The 17,332-nt window shown below is 40.6% G+C and overlaps 1 protein-coding gene across 1 annotated transcript in view; it reads right to left on the minus strand.

The window, feature by feature from the left end:
• Positions 1 to 3,911: 3,911 nt before the first annotated feature.
• The window catches only part of MAN1A2 (mannosidase, alpha, class 1A, member 2), a 70,332-nt gene continuing 56,911 nt past the window's right edge, over positions 3,912 to 17,332 (minus strand). The window contains exons 8-10 of the mRNA XM_010140092.1: positions 16,399 to 16,571; positions 8,227 to 8,342; positions 3,912 to 4,369 (exon numbers count right to left, since the gene is read on the minus strand). Of these exons, the coding sequence (XP_010138394.1) occupies positions 4,237 to 4,369; positions 8,227 to 8,342; positions 16,399 to 16,571 (422 nt within the window). The 3' untranslated portion in view covers positions 3,912 to 4,236. The remainder of the gene's footprint in view (positions 4,370 to 8,226; positions 8,343 to 16,398; positions 16,572 to 17,332) is intronic.

A 17,332-nucleotide genomic window follows, 5' to 3' on the forward strand; every position in this document is an offset into this window, starting at 1 on the left:
AAACTCCTGAGTCAGAAGACCGTTTCTCAAAATTCAGGGAGTGAGAGAGGGGTCACTTACCAGGGTGAACAGATCTCCAAACTACAGTGTGGATCAAGAGCTTGCTTTCAATTTTCTCTGGTAACAAGAAGCCTGTTTCTTATTTGTCCCCTTAAAAACATGGACTAGACTTACTAATGTACGTAACAGGCTCAATTTGCTCAAAGCCTGTTACTACAGCCCTGAGATGTAGACTGCCTCACCACGTTCTGTGGATGCCAGGTTACATTGCTGATCTTTTCAATGTCAATGCTATTAACCACTTCTCCATTCAAACTAGAAAGAATCACATTAGGAAGGTTTTTAATATCATTTCCTCTGGGACAGAAGAGGGGATCATAAAAGACAGCCTGATAGGGCCTTCCTTAGCTGTAAATCAGCATAGAGCAGACCTTTAATCTTGAGGGGTGTTATCACAGGGAGTATGTCATTATTTTCACTTTCCAGAACCTGGATACTCAACATTCAATCTTGGGTGGAATATGACAGCGACTGGGATGTGGAAGACAGCGATCCACTGATTTGGAGTAAAGAGCTAGAGAAGCCTCAAAGGTGTGACTGGCACAGGGGACTATCTTCTTCTCCCTTTACTTCAGCATACTTACTATATTCCATACTTTTCTTAAACACTCAGTATTAAGGATTATATTGTGCAGCAAAACGTACACCCAGTATGTCATTCAAGGGTTTTGTTTTTATTTAGAGGACAAAGTTAAGAAGTTGACTTCTTGACTGCAGGACACACAGAGCTCCAACATGGTCGATGGAAGCTGCAGAAATGGGGCTTCTTTGAAAAGTCAAGCTGTAACTGTTCGGAAAAAATTCACTGCTAGCAGGTCCTGACCAACAGGCAAGCATGAGGCTTGGATTAGGAAAAGAACTGAACATCCTTGTTTTGACTGCATGCAAGCAGGAAATAGACAATTCTAGGATTTCCAGGCTCTTGCCCAAATCCAGTGTGCCAAAACAGTACATGATCTTCTGTTCTTTATTTTGTCCTGTAAGAGGAGAGGGTATTGTAGAAGTTGCTAAAATGGGACAGCTACCTAAAGAAAATGAGGATTGTTTTGTTAGAGAATACAGTGCAAGACTCGGAAACAACTAGGACTGAAAAAGTCATTTTGTGCTTAAATTTACACTCCATGAAAGTATGTAAGACAGCAGCAACAGAATGAAAATGGCAATATTCTCTACTGTACCTTATGTACCCAGAGGGAGAACAGTCTGAACTTTGGGTTGCATGTAATGCCATTCCACAGATCAGAACCTACTTCTCTGTGAAGGACTCAGAACAAGGGCACATCACTTCAGTCAGAAGTTCCAGTATCTGCGGTGCTTGGTTGTTATACACACAGCTCGTCCAGAACAAACTACCTCCAAACTCAGCTTGCTCTAGGAAATCTCAGGATGGAGAGATTCATGAATGACACAGCAATTAGTCCTTAAAACGCATTATTTTTGATAGACTATGCACATCAGTAGCTTCTGGAGGAAAAGGACAGTTTGTATTTTAAAGAGTGGTAAGAGTAGAAACTGACAGCCACTGGGGTAACTGGAAAACAAGAAACAAGTGTCCTTTATTTGGTACCTGCTGCTTGTCTACACAAAGAAGAAATAGCAGTACTGTACATCTGCTTTGAGAAAAATACCATCCCATAACATGAAATGGCTTAGGTCCTCAATTCAAGCATTCCTGTGGCAGTGAGTTAACCCATTGGGATTCATGGAGGAATTAATTTGAAGGGTTGCTCTTTAATTCACAAGGGGGGGATGAAAGAGCAGCAATGATAAGTAGTTTACTGTTTCCAGAATTCTAGAATTCTGTTCTTGACCTCTCTCTGAACGGACTGGCAGCCATTCTACACGTGCAGTTACCAGGAGGTGTGTAGAGATGGGTGTATGGGGTGGGAAGAGCCTTTTTTGGTTTTTCTTTTCCTTTTTTTTTTTCTTTTCTTAAACAGAAGAGTCTGCTTTTCCTCTTTTTCCTTTTTACCTAGACAGATTTAGGAGAAAAAGGCAATTGAGGCCGTTTGAAGCTAATAACAATTCACATGGGATGGAAAAAACTCAATCAGAAAAGACGATATATCTAAATTTTAGAATATAGAAATGAGTAGCTCTTCAGTAAGTCACTGAATACTAATTAGAAAGATAAATTTAGGTGGGACCAGTAAGAAGAATTCACTTATTAAGCTACTTCTAATTTTAAATAAACAATTAACTGAATCAGTATTATTTACTGTATCAATTACTTTATCAGTTTTCAAATTATTTTTAAGATACTGCTGCAAATTGCAGTAACTAACTAGTACTACAGTAAAAACATTAAGGTTGGAATTTTTTTCCAAGCTCTTCCTCCTCTTAAATTAATGATCTAGAAAAAAGCATCTGATAGCATTTTTTCTTAGATCACATAAAGATTTCTATGTCTTAAGTCAGTGTTAAAGACGAGTGAAGGAAAATTTTACGGGAGAAATTCACTGTGATGTACAGTCAGATATATTACGATAGAAAGAAATCTTTTACATATAAAACTTGTTATAAAAACATTTTTTGAGAGGGACAAATAGCAATCACACCCTGTAGATCTGATGTTGTACTGCTGTAGCTCACTGAAGAGTTCTTCCACTCACTTCAGTATGAAAACACAATCAAGATTTTTAAAAGACTCAACCTATGCACTAATGAGGGGGGAAAGGAGCATCTCACAGCTCTGTTTTAGCAAAGGGGCCAGTCCCCATGGCAAAAGGATTTGCGAGCTATAAAGGAGAATAAAAAGAATAATTCAAGCTGTAAGGATTCTGAAAAATGCTAAAACCCAGAGACTGAGATACACCTGAAAAGACTTCTTTTATTCACTTCTAGCAAATAAGTGAAAACTTGCTTTTTAAGTGACTCCATTTAAGTGACGCTGTCCAGCCCAGCCCAGGAATACTTGGAGGAAAAAACCCATGGATGTAGCAGCATCTCATTTCTCAAACTAATGGAAGAAGAGACTGTTCAGTTTCTTTTTCCACGCGTACATAAGAGATGTTGTTTCCAAAGAACATCATGCTGGTTTTGTACTGGAGTACCCAGAAGAAAAGGAGTTTTGCAAACTAAATCAAAAGCGGTTTTAGCCTTCTGTCAAACACACACCTGCAAATAAGGTTCTGTGAATAGCAGACAGAATGAAATTTAACTTTTAGGGAAAATCCAGTTTGTGTGGAAAAATATAAAGCAACAAACTCCTGCTTCTTAGCTCAAGGGGATAGTTTTTAAGTGCCATATACTGTATCATCCTATATAAATCATGGGAGACTGTTTTTCTCATGTTGTCATCTCTATTTATTTAGCTAAAAGGACCAGGACTAATAAAAGAATGTTTTCTTCCATGTGACAGGGTTTGTGAGGAAGGGAAACTTAGCCTCCTTCCTACCCCTGCAATATGCTCCACACACTGTGACTGTAGCTTGCCAAAGGAACTAAGCCCACGTTGCTGACAGTGAACTACAAACCAAATGCTTACTAATTGATTTTTTGGATGTAAAGCATACAACACAGACCTTTCAGCATTATTTTGAAAAGGGAAAATGAGGAGGCAATAGTTTTTATAGTTTAGTTTTAATAGCTCAGAGGCCCTGAGAATGGCTGCCAGTCTGGACAAACAGATGCTCCTTAGAAAATTCTGACAGGTACAGAAAAAAATGCAAATCCTGATGCTGCTGGTGCAGTGATGTTGCTTTTTGTTGTTCCTTTGTTCATGCCATCAACAAACAAACAAACAAAAAACCAAAAGGAAAAAGAAATTCTAAGTATTTGGAACCCACCCAATCTGGAGAGGTGAGTGGTGTGGTGTTCCTTGGTTCCTTGCAACAGTGAACAGCAGCAGCAAGGTCCTCTCCCTGGACAGGAAAGCTGCCTCTTCCTTATGCTGCTGTGTTTACATTAAACAGTAGATTCCATGTCTCACTAGGGTTCAAAGCACATGAAGTCTCTGTCCTGCAAATACCACACTAATGTGTTTTGGTCATGTATAAAACAGAACTTTTAACTTATCTATATGTTGAAGAGCTTTGTTTCTCACGCCGGTATTTGCTTGACTCAGAGGTCTAGTTTTATTAAGCGTCTGTCTCCTCTCCTGCTTAAAGTCTCAAGTGGTCCATGTAAACAAAACAGAGCTGAAAACAGTCTCTCTTTCTCTTCATAGAGCTGTTTTTATCGATATGCAGGATTTCCTGACAGCGTGGTGTTGGCTAAATGTAAAACAGGCAGGGGATGAGCTTCTGTGTTAAAAACCCAGTTGTCTAATGGTAGAAGGTCATCATTGGAGAAGAGCAGATACAAATACCTAGATATCAAGACAGAGAGGAAAAACAGTGGGTATTAATGCAGAGCAACAGTCAGGCAGGGGCAGCGCAGCAGCTTCAGGCCCCACCGGTCAGCAGCTGAAGCTATAAACAAGTTCTTGTTTTCAGTCTTCACATAGCATCCACACAACCTTCCCTATCACAATGATTGCAAGATTCATTTTTATAATGATCAAGCTCTTAGATGAAAAATTGTTACAAAGACAACATTTTAATCTTTCTGAGTAACTTTTGTTTTTCAACACTCCTTTCAAAGACTTGCAGTGTAAAACAAACGTCAGGACAACAAGCACAAGGATTTGGGTGACAGGGAACAGAGAAGAACTTGGCAAAAAATTCTTCTGAATGGAATAAACCCACTTGGAAATAACTAATCCTCTTTAATCCAAATCAAGGATTTTGAGGAAGCAGAAGAGAAGCCATTAAACCATGCCAGGTGTCTGACTTGTCATCACTGCTGGAAGATGGTTCAGCTTCTGGTGGGAGGAAATGAGCCAATATTTTGTGCAGAGGGGATTCATCAATGTTGTACATTTTAAAGCAGTGCAGGCCAAATGAAGCATGTAAAAAACCTTAGTTTTCTGGACATACGTGGAAGAGGAGTATTTCTTGGTTCTTTTTTCGTAATAGACACTTTTGAATGTGGCTGTGCTATACTTTGTAAGAGATACTGGTGGAAGGGATCTTTGTCAAGGCTTCCCAACCTCACGGCTAAAATACAAAAGCCATTTCCCTTGTTCCAGAAAACCTGACTGGGCAAGTGCAAGTCTAACATCACGGGTGTACAGGACCAATCAGCGACTGCTACAGCTTGCTTTTTTGCCGTCCAGAAAATGACAGGCCTTGCAGCACCTGACAAGGAAGGGGTGTTGTTCCTGTTAGTGGGCAGCACTGTCACATCCAGAACGTGCACACACATTGTTCTGCCTTTGCTCTGCTCAGCCTGCTGTTACTTCGCTCTCTCTGAATCAGACTCTGGTAGTGTCTACTGTCTACGGTCATCTGTCACTGCCCGATCATTCCTGCACTGCTTTTATGTGCCAGTTGTATCCACAGCACATCCCAGTCAGTGAAGCTCTACTTTTTCTTCTCTTCCTCGCCAATTAACTGCCTATAGATTAAAATTTCTTGCTGAGATGATTTTTGGTCCACACATCTAGTCTCTCTCTTTCTCTACATTTTTCATTCGTCTTTAAAGAGTCATGGAAATTTCCCTTCCTCCTTACTCTTACCTTGCTTTCTCCCTCTGCATCTCTCCAAACTTTTTTTTACCTTCAGCAGCAATGTTTCTTCTTACTCAAATCCACTGTCCTCATTTGATACAGACTTTTCCTTTGAATAACGTAAGCAATGTGTTTCTACATCTTGTTTCTTCCCACTCAACAGCTACCTTCTTGACACTCAAACTGCCCAAACTCTCATAATTTGCTGAGTATCTTTGATAAGTACCCCAGTAGTAACAATGCAGGTTGGGTGAGGTATCAATTTTGACTTTGAGGGGAATGAAGATGCAGAAGTTACCATCAATATCAGAAAAGGTCACAGCAGGCACTCTGTAACACACATTTTATGCCCCTCTTCCAAGGGACATCTTAATTTTCTTCATGGCATCACACCCAGCCCTTCTGTCTTTATTTTCACAGCCATTTGAGCTATTCTGCACCTTACGTTCTCTATATTATCTCAAGGTGATAGCAGTTTCTGGTGTGGCTATGTCAACATCAAACATCTAATACCCAGCTCACCAATAAAGCTTTGTTTTGTCCCACAAGCTGGAAATGATTCAACCCAAAAGCCAATAAAAATTTCCGAGTTTCTTCCTAGAACTGCCTTCTTTTGCAGTGCTTGCATTACAGTACATCCAGTTACTGAGTGATGCATCAGTGAGTCTGCACATCTAATTGTGGTTATTTAAGATGCAGACAGGATTCTGGCAATACTTCAAAGGTCAGCCTTGTCACCACAGAAGTCTCTTCGGAGCAGATTTTATTCTCTGATTTGGCTTTTATAGGCAGATCAATCATATAAGATCAGCTCCTGGGGACATATTGCTTCTTGGACAGGACCTTTTTGAAACTGCTGCCTCTCTCTTTGCGAGTAGAGCTTTTAGTCTAAAGAAGATAAACTTGAAGGAATAAGTGAAATAAAATTAATGAAGACAGACGAGGTAGCAGTGGCTGACTTTCTTTTTATAATGATAACATGGGGAAACAAAGTATTATGACTATGTAGAGGAACTTGGGAAGGAGCCAGCAGAAAGAATAGCCACACTCTCCCCTCACTCATAATGAACTTGGGGCCCCTCTTGCCAGTGAAACTCCTTGTGGTGACTAAAGCACCGCCACTTTCAGGACCTGGTGCATTTTGAGCTCCCAATACCCAAAAGCATTCTTCTCATGTATCAACTACAGCTAAATCCTGAAAGTTTCATACTGCTGATACTGTAAACTCTGTAGCTGTATAGAAACCCTCTCTCTTCTGCAAAGCCTGCATGCCATGCTAGACTGCCAAATGGTTACAATATTTTTTTTTGTCCTGTCACTGGGCTTTTTTTTTTTTCTTCACTTGTGACAGGACAAAAAAAGATGTTGTAACCATTGTGCAACAACATATCAAGTGTCGTCCCTTCCATCACATGTTGGCAGGAAGAGGTATGGATCTGTAAGCAGAGACAACTAAGTCTCCTAATAGCGGTTCTGGCCTCTTTCGTGCTGCCAGCAGTGGCTTCTGTCTGTGGATTTAACCAACTAAAACATCCTCCAAACTGTTATGCATGAATTAAAATAACAATGGGGTGGGGAATATAGCCAACTCGGATGCTTTTCTTGCAAAAGCAGACAATTCACAAGATTTCAGAGAGGTAACCCATACAGGAATCTTGGTAGATTTCAATGCCAGAACTACATTACTGAATTTGCTGATACAACTTGAGTATCAAGAAAATTGTCACACAGTAGAAGGCATTGCTTCACAGGCAAAACTGCAGAGCGATCACACCTATGTGACAAAAGACCGCTCTTGACAGCTGTGTCTTGTATCAGCGATGAAGGAGATGAGCAGCCACACTATCCCAGTTTTAAAAATGGGTGTCTTAATAAAATTCCTGTAACACATTCCTATCTTTATACTAGTTTTTCTTATTCTGTGTATCATCTCTGTAAGTTAGAGCTATGTCATATTCCAGTATGGCCTTTTTTGTTATTAAAAAGAAGCATGGTGGAAGACCAACGACTTTGAACATTTTACCTTGAACCAAATATGCAACAGAGCGCATTAGCTTCTGCTGGGTGGGCTACAGGTGTCCTACTGATTTGACTGAATTGAAAATATTTAAGTATGTAAGAGATTATAAAATATGCCTGATAGTCTTGCATACACCAGAAAGCATTCTAGAAAAAGCATAAATACAGAGAAATCATCCAAGGGCATGAAGGACTTTTGTTCCATGCATTTACTCCCTTCCAGTGACACACATGGGAAAAAAAGGTTCTACAATATGAGAGCGTGGCACGTACTTGTGTAAGACATGTCAAGTCAGTGTATCTGAAAAAAGTGTCTTTTACAAAGGGAATTTCTTAAAAGGAGACAACCTCTCCTCTGTTGTGATGCCAGAAATCGAACAGAAGTCTTAAAAACTAAAGATCTCTCGTTTGGGAAATGCTGCTTGTATTTTCTGCTATTAAAATGGGCTGATCCTGGACCTTACAGCTGGGAAAAAGAAGAAAGCCCAAATTATAAACCACCATGAAAAGAGAGAGATTATTTGTTGAGCCAACACATTCTTCTAGAATTTAGATGCTAAGTTTTACAGGAAGATACAAGAGCGAAGAGAACTTACTTCAAAGTTTCAGCAAGGAAAAAGCTCTGCTGTACGTCGTCATATGTAGGTGATGAGGAATAGACGTCCTTGACACCAGAAAAGCCACCACTGACTCGGCAATACTTGTCAATGGCCTGCAAAGAAGAAGGGAAAAGGAAAATTTATAGAGCAAAATTTGGAAATGTTAAAGGATCAGTCTTGATCCACAAACGATGCTGCATTAATCTGTTTTGAATCTCCTTGTCAGAGAACGTTGTGGATGTTAAGTTTATGCTGACCAAAAACAAAAGAAAAAAAAACGGGACTGGACATACAGAAGTAAAATCCCTCCAGGGCTGTGAATGACACCACATTTGGCAAACTGCTGGGAGGCTGAGAAAGTATTCTGGGGAAGAATATATTTTCTTTCCTAGGTATTTACTGTTGACTGATACTGATGGCAGGACATGGACTCAGTAGACTTTTGCTGGCTCCTCACAGGTGACACTGAGTAGAACATCCATCAGACAATCAACACAGCATGTGCTATGAGGTGCAGAGGAAGACTGCAAACATTCCCGGATTTTGCAGCTGGAAGAGTCTGACAAGTTATAGGAACTTTGTGACTAGCAGCTAGTCATAGTGACTTCCTGAAAGTGGGAATAAAATACTGTACTCATCTTTAGGGGCTGTTCATTTCATCTTACAAACTCTTCTAGCCGCTGATTTCTCCCCACATTTCCATCTCCTACATACACTCCTCTCTGTTTCCCCTTTATACAGTTCAAGATCAAGTCAGCTTGTGTGCTGGACTGCAGAAGAGCGCTTTATTTTTAACATATCAAGTTTAAATATATAAACATTCCATGCAGAAAGGGGCCAACGGATCTGTGATTCACAAATCACCCGGCCAGTCAGCTCCAACACAGTACTGCAAGAAGCACAATGGAAGAGGAGACCGGAAAGAACTCATTAGTAGCTCAGAGCACCCTCACCTACGCTTTCATTATTCCACTCACATGCACGACCTTACAGCACACAAGGATATCAGCCATTAAAAGTGGCCCCAAAGAAATGACTCTGAAATGATTCACAGGTTATTCGTGCATCCCCACTGCTCTGTCAGTGCTTCCTCAGCAGACACCCACTCTATTAATAGATTCATGCAGGGACAGAAAAGGCGCAGTGATGAAGGAAAATGTTTGGCTCAGGATGTCTGACATCACCCACTACTTACCGATCGTAGCTACCTGTAGTTCAGTAATCTACGATTCAGCCCGTTATTCACCCTGCGTGGTGCTTTAGGCCCAGATTTTCGTTAATTCTGATTTTTGCTAGTTATACTCAACAGAAACTGAGGGGAGTCAAGGCAGGGGAGCAAATAAGTTTTAAATGATGTCCTTTTTGTGCAGAGAAAACAAATTCAACCAAAATTAATTCTTCAAGGTCCTTAGTATAGACTTTGCATAATAAAAATACGGGGAAACAAAGTAGAATTTTCATCGGACACGGTACCTAGGACAGGAAGTCACAGCACATCAGGTACTACAGCTAACCGCCTTCTAGTACACGTTCTTACCCTGTGGAAATGTAAGGTTGTTCATGGAACAAAGAATAATCCAGATTGTGCAGAGTTGTTTCAAATTTCTTAAGACCAAAACTTTTAAAACAAGAGGAGAGACTGGCAAAAGGATGTTACTGGACTGACTGCAGCTTTAGAGACTGAGCTTATGCCGCCAAGAAAGGTTCAGTCTTGGCAAAATCTAATTCCCTCTGTAATCTCAAGTGGAGCTTTCTCCAAGTCCAGATGGAAACGGTCCCTTTTTTGTTGGGACTTCAGCCTAAAAGGAGAAAGTATCTGGATGAGTTCTTTTCAGATGTGGTTACTGGTGCAGGCTAGGGCTATACCGAGACTATTTGCTCGTTGGCATTTGGGTGGACCAGGTTTTCTCTACAGTCTGGAGAGAAAGGTGTATGGGACATGTCAAGCCCAAGAGCATCACAGGCACAACAATCTCTTTGTGTGCCTGGTCTTTCACACCACAAGTTATGCTAGCTATCATATGGCAGCCAAAGAACAATCCTCCCCCTCCCCACCCCAAAAAAAAAGAAAAAAAAAAAAAAAAGAGGGGAAAGAAATCATCCATTGAACATAAATTGCACACCTAATTCTTATAGCGCGTTCTAGACTGTAAAAGATAATGCTTGTAGCTCATACCTGTGATTTCTAAACAAACACATTCTGTTTATTGGTTGGTTGATTTCTGAAGAAATAATGCATATGCTGTTTATGGCACCATTTGCACGTTTCTCCCCCCAAGTCCCATAGCCACTAGGCTACATGAATAAAAAAGAACCACCCCAGTTTTGATTTATATGCAGGAAATAAAGTGCCTCCTCTGGCCACTATTACCTTTTTTATAATACTGCAGAACACGACCTTGTCTCTGCTCTGAGGCATGGCAAGATGGGGGTGGGGTGGGGGGTGGGCAGTGGGGGAAGCTCCAATGGTTACAATCCTGCCAGAACTTCTAGCACACAGAGTCTGACTTCACTGTTATTCCTCTGGTCAATGATTCAGCAACCCTGACACTGTGTGCCACAGCTCGTACAGGAGACACTTGTCAGTGATTGTGGCAAAATGAAAAGAAGGAACAAACAGTACCACTGTTAAGACACTGTGTCCTTCAACTCATTCAGTCTGGAGACTGCAGACAACAGACAGCACCGAGATCCTGCTCTCTGCTGTAGAGGTCTCATACTTGGTACCTAAGTTCAACACTGGTGAAGCTGCTAGGCCTAGAAGAAATGTGAAAGAAATAGAAAGTAAATGTGTGATTTACACTGCTTTTTTCTCCCCCTTACAATTACCAAGTAGTTTTGTATCTTCAGAAATTTCTCCTTGGGAAGAAAGACTGACTAGACTGCAGTTCAGGACAGGCAGAGGATTTATCTTAGTTCATCAGAGATCTAGCCACTGCAGATAATAACGAACTGTGGAGGGAAAATTCCTCTGAAAGGTTGTTCTACAGCTATTCATCCAAATACAGATAAACAATTTGTCCTTTATTCAGAGGTATACAGAAAGTCGGGACAATGGCTAAAAAGCTTGGTACTGTAGACAAGCTACTTAAAAGGCATTTGAATTTTGCAGTGTTCTGCCTTCACAGACATCTTAGAGTACCTGGTTTGCCACCTGGATACTCGTTCACTGGAGCTGAAGACCAGTCTCCATGATAAACAGTGCTTATTTATTGCACCCTAGATTACAAAGAAATCCTAGATGATTGGAAAGCTATCAACATAATGTTAATATTATGAAGCACTGGCAGGCTGAATAATTTTGGGATGGTATAACTGATGTTAGTTCCAAACAATTACAGAAACATATGTAAAGAAAATGGAAGAGGATAACTGACACCAGTCAACATGATTTAATAGAAAGGTGCCTTGCCTGATTTCATTCTCTGAGGTCTACAAACTGGAAAATGAAAGTAACAGCAGAGCTGTAACAAAAGTTTCTAAAGCAACCGACATGGTAGCATAAGAGGTTATGATAAAACAAAGCAACATTATACATATCTGTATCACTACCTTAACTTAGACCTGACTGAGGGTGCTCTAAGAACAAACTGGCGATGTAAAATCACCACCAAACAGACCCGCTCCTCACAAACATCCACAGGGAACGGTCTGAAGTTTTACCAGTCACCACAACACTGCCACTGGCAAAAATGACTTGGGTAAGTAACAGCAGACGGTGTAATCTGGTGATAACTGGGGCCCAAACGAAACGAGTTTCATATAATCAGGCACATAATCCTCAGTCTAGACGTAAAGGCCGTGTAACTGCAGAACCAATTAGCCTGGAAAGTAGAGACACTTCAAAGAATTCAGTGGCCACATGAGACAATTCAGTAGGAACTCGTGGCAGGGATGTAATGTTACTTTTGCACAGGGCTGTGGGTAAAGTCAAAACCAGAATACACAATTCTAGAATTCATTTTTAAAAAATTATGATGAACTGATGTGGGCGCAGACATTTGGAGAAAATGCTTTACAGTGAGAGACAGTACAATTTATTTAGCACCTTAAGTAGATTGAGTAGTAAGCTTACTAAAATCTATGAAAACTCTGGAAAGAAAACATGGGGGAATAAAAGACATTTTAATATGGTATAGGAAGCCACAGGAAATTCCAGTGATTGACAGCTGAAACAAGACAAATTCAAATCGGAAATAAAGCACGTACTCTTAACAGAACAACCAACTAAATAACAGAAGAAACTACCAATCCAGTTCCCTTCATTCAGATCAAGATTAGAACAGAAGAATATGCAATATTGTACTCTTGCTAAATACATGTCTTGTCTCAGAAACGACGCAAAGTGAAATTTCAGGGCCTGTGACATACAGGGGGGTCAGAGTTGGTCTAAGTTTTCTGGAAATAAAACTGGAGGTGCCTCAAGATAGGACCCCAGGTCTCTCAGTGCCCCTGAGGGTGCTTTTGCGGTTGGACATGTGATGACTCTCGGCTATGCCAACAACATGCTTATAAAAACCGCGCCAGTTTCTTTACCAGCTGTGACATTCACAGTTCCTAAGCCATGAGCTGTGAACTTTTTTCACCTCCAACCTATGCCTGGTTCTTTCCTGTCTACTTTGCGTCACTAAGTAGAGAGCTATAGGTCTTTCCACTCCATCAGTCTGCAGTTTGCCTGAGGTTAGCTCGAATCTGAGGTCTTGTGTATTATTCTCATTGTAAGCAGAAACTTGGAACAAACTATGCAGCCTCTGTGGTGCAATCCTACTTAGTCACATACACAAGTCCCCGACAAATAGTTGAACCCTTCATTCACAGAGCTCAGATTCGCAACTGGCTTTACATGCCTATTGTGAAGTGGTGCCACTTACTGCTTTCAAATAATTAGCCTAAAAAGGATTTCAGTAATTTTCTGTATTTACTCTGGATATCTTTTATGCATATTTAGGTAATTCTTTAGCCAGCCCCCCAGCATACCATCATCCAGTTTGGCTGGCCCAGCACAACTGAGATGGATGCTGTCTCTAGTGCAAAGTATAGTACTAGAGAGAATTAGCCTTTTTTTTTTATTAGGAAAGAGATAGAGATCCTGTCACAGGGATCTACAATCACTGAGGGAATATAAGATTCAACTTCCTGATTTTTCTCCACAGACACTGGATTTAGAGAGATATGAAAAAACAGGCCTTTGTCAAAGCACATCATCTGCACTAAAATACTCAAGTTTTGTCCAAAACCCTAGATAATAAAACCAAGGAGCAGCTGCCAGTGGTGACATAGATAAAGAAAGTACAGTACAAAGATCCGCATACACTCCCAATGCAGCCCTCTGTGCAAGGCAGAGAGAGATCTGGGCTGGGAGTGCTAAAGAAACTTCAGTAATGCAGTATATTTAAAAGCCACATGGGTCTGCAATGTATTCTGGATCATCTCTGAAGAGTTCCTAAAATGACAGAAGTAGAACTCTAACATATTGGTGAACTAACACGAATCCATTTGGGTAGGGATCTACTCATCCATTAGAATAAGTAAACAAGGATGACCACCAAGAACTCAGTCATCAAACACCAGGTTACACCAGGTTCAATGTTGAAAAACAAGACCATTCAGAACTCAGAAACAAAACTCAAGTTTCCCCCAAAGTTTGAGAGAACTACTGGATGAAGAAACAACCACGAGAACTCCATGATATAGATTTCAAAGTATGCCTCAGTGCTGAAAGGCAAAAGGAAAGCGAATACAGACAGTTTTGTACAAGAGCAGCAAGCCAACCTTCCGTGTGTCATACCAGATTATTTATAAATGGAGGAAGAAACACAACCAGAGCTGTGTGTGGTAGGGAAGAAGGAAAAGTACTGAGTAGGTGTGAGGAGTAAACACAAGAACTTATTATCTACATGCAGGGAACAGAAAACCCTGGGGAACAAAAACCTTCTCAAGCTTCTCTATTAGTATGATGGTGGGGTAAGAAAAATCTGTAATTGTAGGAGGGAAGGGTATGCAAAACCATTTATGAAGAGTTCAAAAATATTCTGCAGCTATGTTGGATAAAGAAACTTTTCTTTGAAGAAGCAAGCAAAAAAGATGGCACTCTGTGAGGACAGAGGCAGTTAAGCACATGGGCTGCTTGACTCACACAACTTCAATGCAGGTTGACCGAAGGATAAAATAAAATCCTGCCCTGCACACAGAGAAAATTGAAGGCAGGGGTGGAGGAAGGGAGGGTTTGGTTTGAAAGCATTAACAGGGACCAAGATATGAAGGCAAATGAAGAAAACTGAGCAAAATGCAATTCAAAAACACAATTTGCAGTGTGCTCAGATTCTGGCCTGAAAAAATTCACATTTGTAAATTCTTTAACCTAGTACAAAGGACCCCACCTCCGCTTGGATCACCCAGCCCTAGCTTCTGTCAGAAGCTGGGGTTAGATCAGCAAGCATTTGTAGTGCACACGCTGGCGAGGAGTAGGTAACTAAATCTGTTTGTCATATTAGAAACATGCACAGTTTGGGCACGAGGGATGATGTGACTCAGTGTTTGGTGTTTTGGAGAGAATGGTAACGCATTCTGGAATACAAATGTGACAAGTGTGAAACCTCTCTCCAAAATAACATAATGTTGGTTATAACAAAGCAGTCTACAAGGCAAAACCTAACCAAGACTAAGACACAATCTTAAAATACTTGGACTCTTCTATGTGATTGTAACTGAGCCGAGGGAAGGATAGGGACGAGCTCAGATAAATATTCAGAACCTGCCTTAACTATCTTCCACCTGATGAATACAGGTTTCACAACAGATCTCTCTCTCCCAGAACTGTTTCTGGGTCTCTTGCTTCTGGAGCGAGACTGGTTTTCACCTGCAGAATCAAGGTTCTCCAGCCTCTTGGTTTGTCTCTTCCTTTGCTCTTCCCTCATCTCCTTTGGCTGTAGTCAAAATACTTCACTGGTGTCTAGTTATCTTCAATTTTTTTTCTCATCTCTGAAACTGGCTTTGAGGTGTGTTCCCAAAGACTGCTGGAGCTGCAGCAGGGAAGCAGAGGAGCTGTAGTAATCCACAGATCTTGAAGATGACCAGAAAATTGCTTGGCCAGCAAATCAGTTTTGCACAAGCCCAGTACGCACCAGCAGGTGAAAGCAGTGAGAAACAGGAGACCACAAGATGCTCACAAGTTCAGCCCTACGAAGCATTTAAAATGCAAAGTCTTTTGGGGATTACAAATAATTTTTACAGTTAGACTATCATATTGTCATTTGAAAACTAAACCTGTTATTCATACAGCCCATCATCAGACTACCAGATAGAGGAGTTACCCATCTACGTACAAAGGATGAATCGGTACAGATCTGTGTAAAGACTCTTTCAATGCAGCTGAGCTTTTGTAGGCCAATACCAACATTTCCAGTGAGGAAGTCTCAGAAGCATTTTCACATGCGAAAATTTGATTAAAACATTTGTCAACTACATTTAAACCCAGGAAAGCAACTATACAAAAAAGCACAACAATCTCTAAAACACCTTTGCAACAATTTTTAAGTTCTGCCTTACATGCCATTACTTACTGACTTTCTTTTAAGATCTGCTTCTTGAGATGCTGTAATTTTTTGGTTATAATTGAATAAATCAACTGATTGGCAATCTTTTTCCTTCCAATCACACAACTAAGGGAAGAAAAAGCCGTGCTTCCAACCCACATATACACAAGTACATGCTATCACATCACCAAACCACCTGAGAACAGTTGTCCTACCACTCGTGTTTCAATGGCCAGCGAAGAAGAAACTATAAGAATAGCTCTGCCTTTTAATCTAAACTGAGCACAAACACACGCTTAGCAAAATTATTTATAATATATGTTCATTTCCCAAGATAAATTACCTCTCTCAGGGGCTGTGGACTGCCGATAACAGTAGGAGTCATGACCGGTGGATTCTATTTCCATGCTTAAAACTCATCAGCTGTGCAATGCTGACCACACCTCTCATCTGTGTATCTGATTCAGCAATTGCAAAACAGGGATAACTGCGCGCACTCCCGTATGCACCCTGGTTTACAGGAACTTGTGAAACTCTTACTACCATTTTGAGTGTTTCAGTACCAAGAGATTAAAGTGGCTACAAAGGGAAAATACGTAGGATCAATTTTCTGATAGGTAGTTAACACGGTTACCTGTGTTGCCTCCCAGCCCCACTGCCTGTACTTGGGATCGTGGGTGAACCTCCACATATACCAGTAGGTCTCAATCACCTCCGGTCTTAGGATGTAATACTTCTCATTCTGCCGCACTGCCACTGCCTCTACGCCTCCATCAAATTTGAATGCTTCTGGACCCAGCTTTAATGCTGCAGAGGAAAGAAAAAAACAAAGAAAGAAAGAAAAAACTTATTCCTTACCAATCTTTGCAAGAAGGTGGATAGGAGACTGCTATATCCCAAGCATGTGAGAAAAAAAAACCCTAGCTTGTCTTTAAGCAGTCTCATAAATATTTCTTGTTGTTGAGGCCTATAATTTTTCTCATGAATAATTTATCCAATTCCCGTGAGAAAATTACCTATCTCGACAGCAGTACAGTAATCCTCTTGAAAACTAATGAAACACTAGGAATGTAAACACATAAACACATTCAATTAAAGGATAAAATAAGGGACCAATATCCGTTTTTTACAAGCAAAAGAAAAAAAAAAAACCCAAAACGGTCAACAGAGGTTTTGATGTCCTTTGATCCCACCCAGCCCAGCAGGAAAAGATCCTGGACAAAAACCAGGCACCATCATCTCAGATAACCTGAATCTTCATTCAAACTCTCTTGGTTTAAGGAGGTGCTGTGAGGCCACCCTAACTGGGGTGCTTCATAGCGTGATCCTCAAGTAAAGGGTTTATCACTAGGCAGTGAAAACTCTGCCGTCTCGCTGAACGAAGATTCACATTTCAGCCCTCAGAGGAAGCTGTAATGGCCCGGTGCCAGCATCTGGAACACTATTTCTATAAAAAGGAGGTACCTGCAGAAAAACTGTCTGTGATATGAAGATGCGATTACACATTTTTTCGTATTATATAGCTACACATTATTACTCAAATTTGACATAAATAATGCTCTGGTACC

The sequence above is a fragment of the Buceros rhinoceros genome, unplaced genomic scaffold (assembly GCF_000710305.1).
Source record: "Buceros rhinoceros silvestris isolate BGI_N320 unplaced genomic scaffold, ASM71030v1 scaffold3937, whole genome shotgun sequence".
Lineage (NCBI taxonomy): Eukaryota > Metazoa > Chordata > Aves > Bucerotiformes > Bucerotidae > Buceros > Buceros rhinoceros.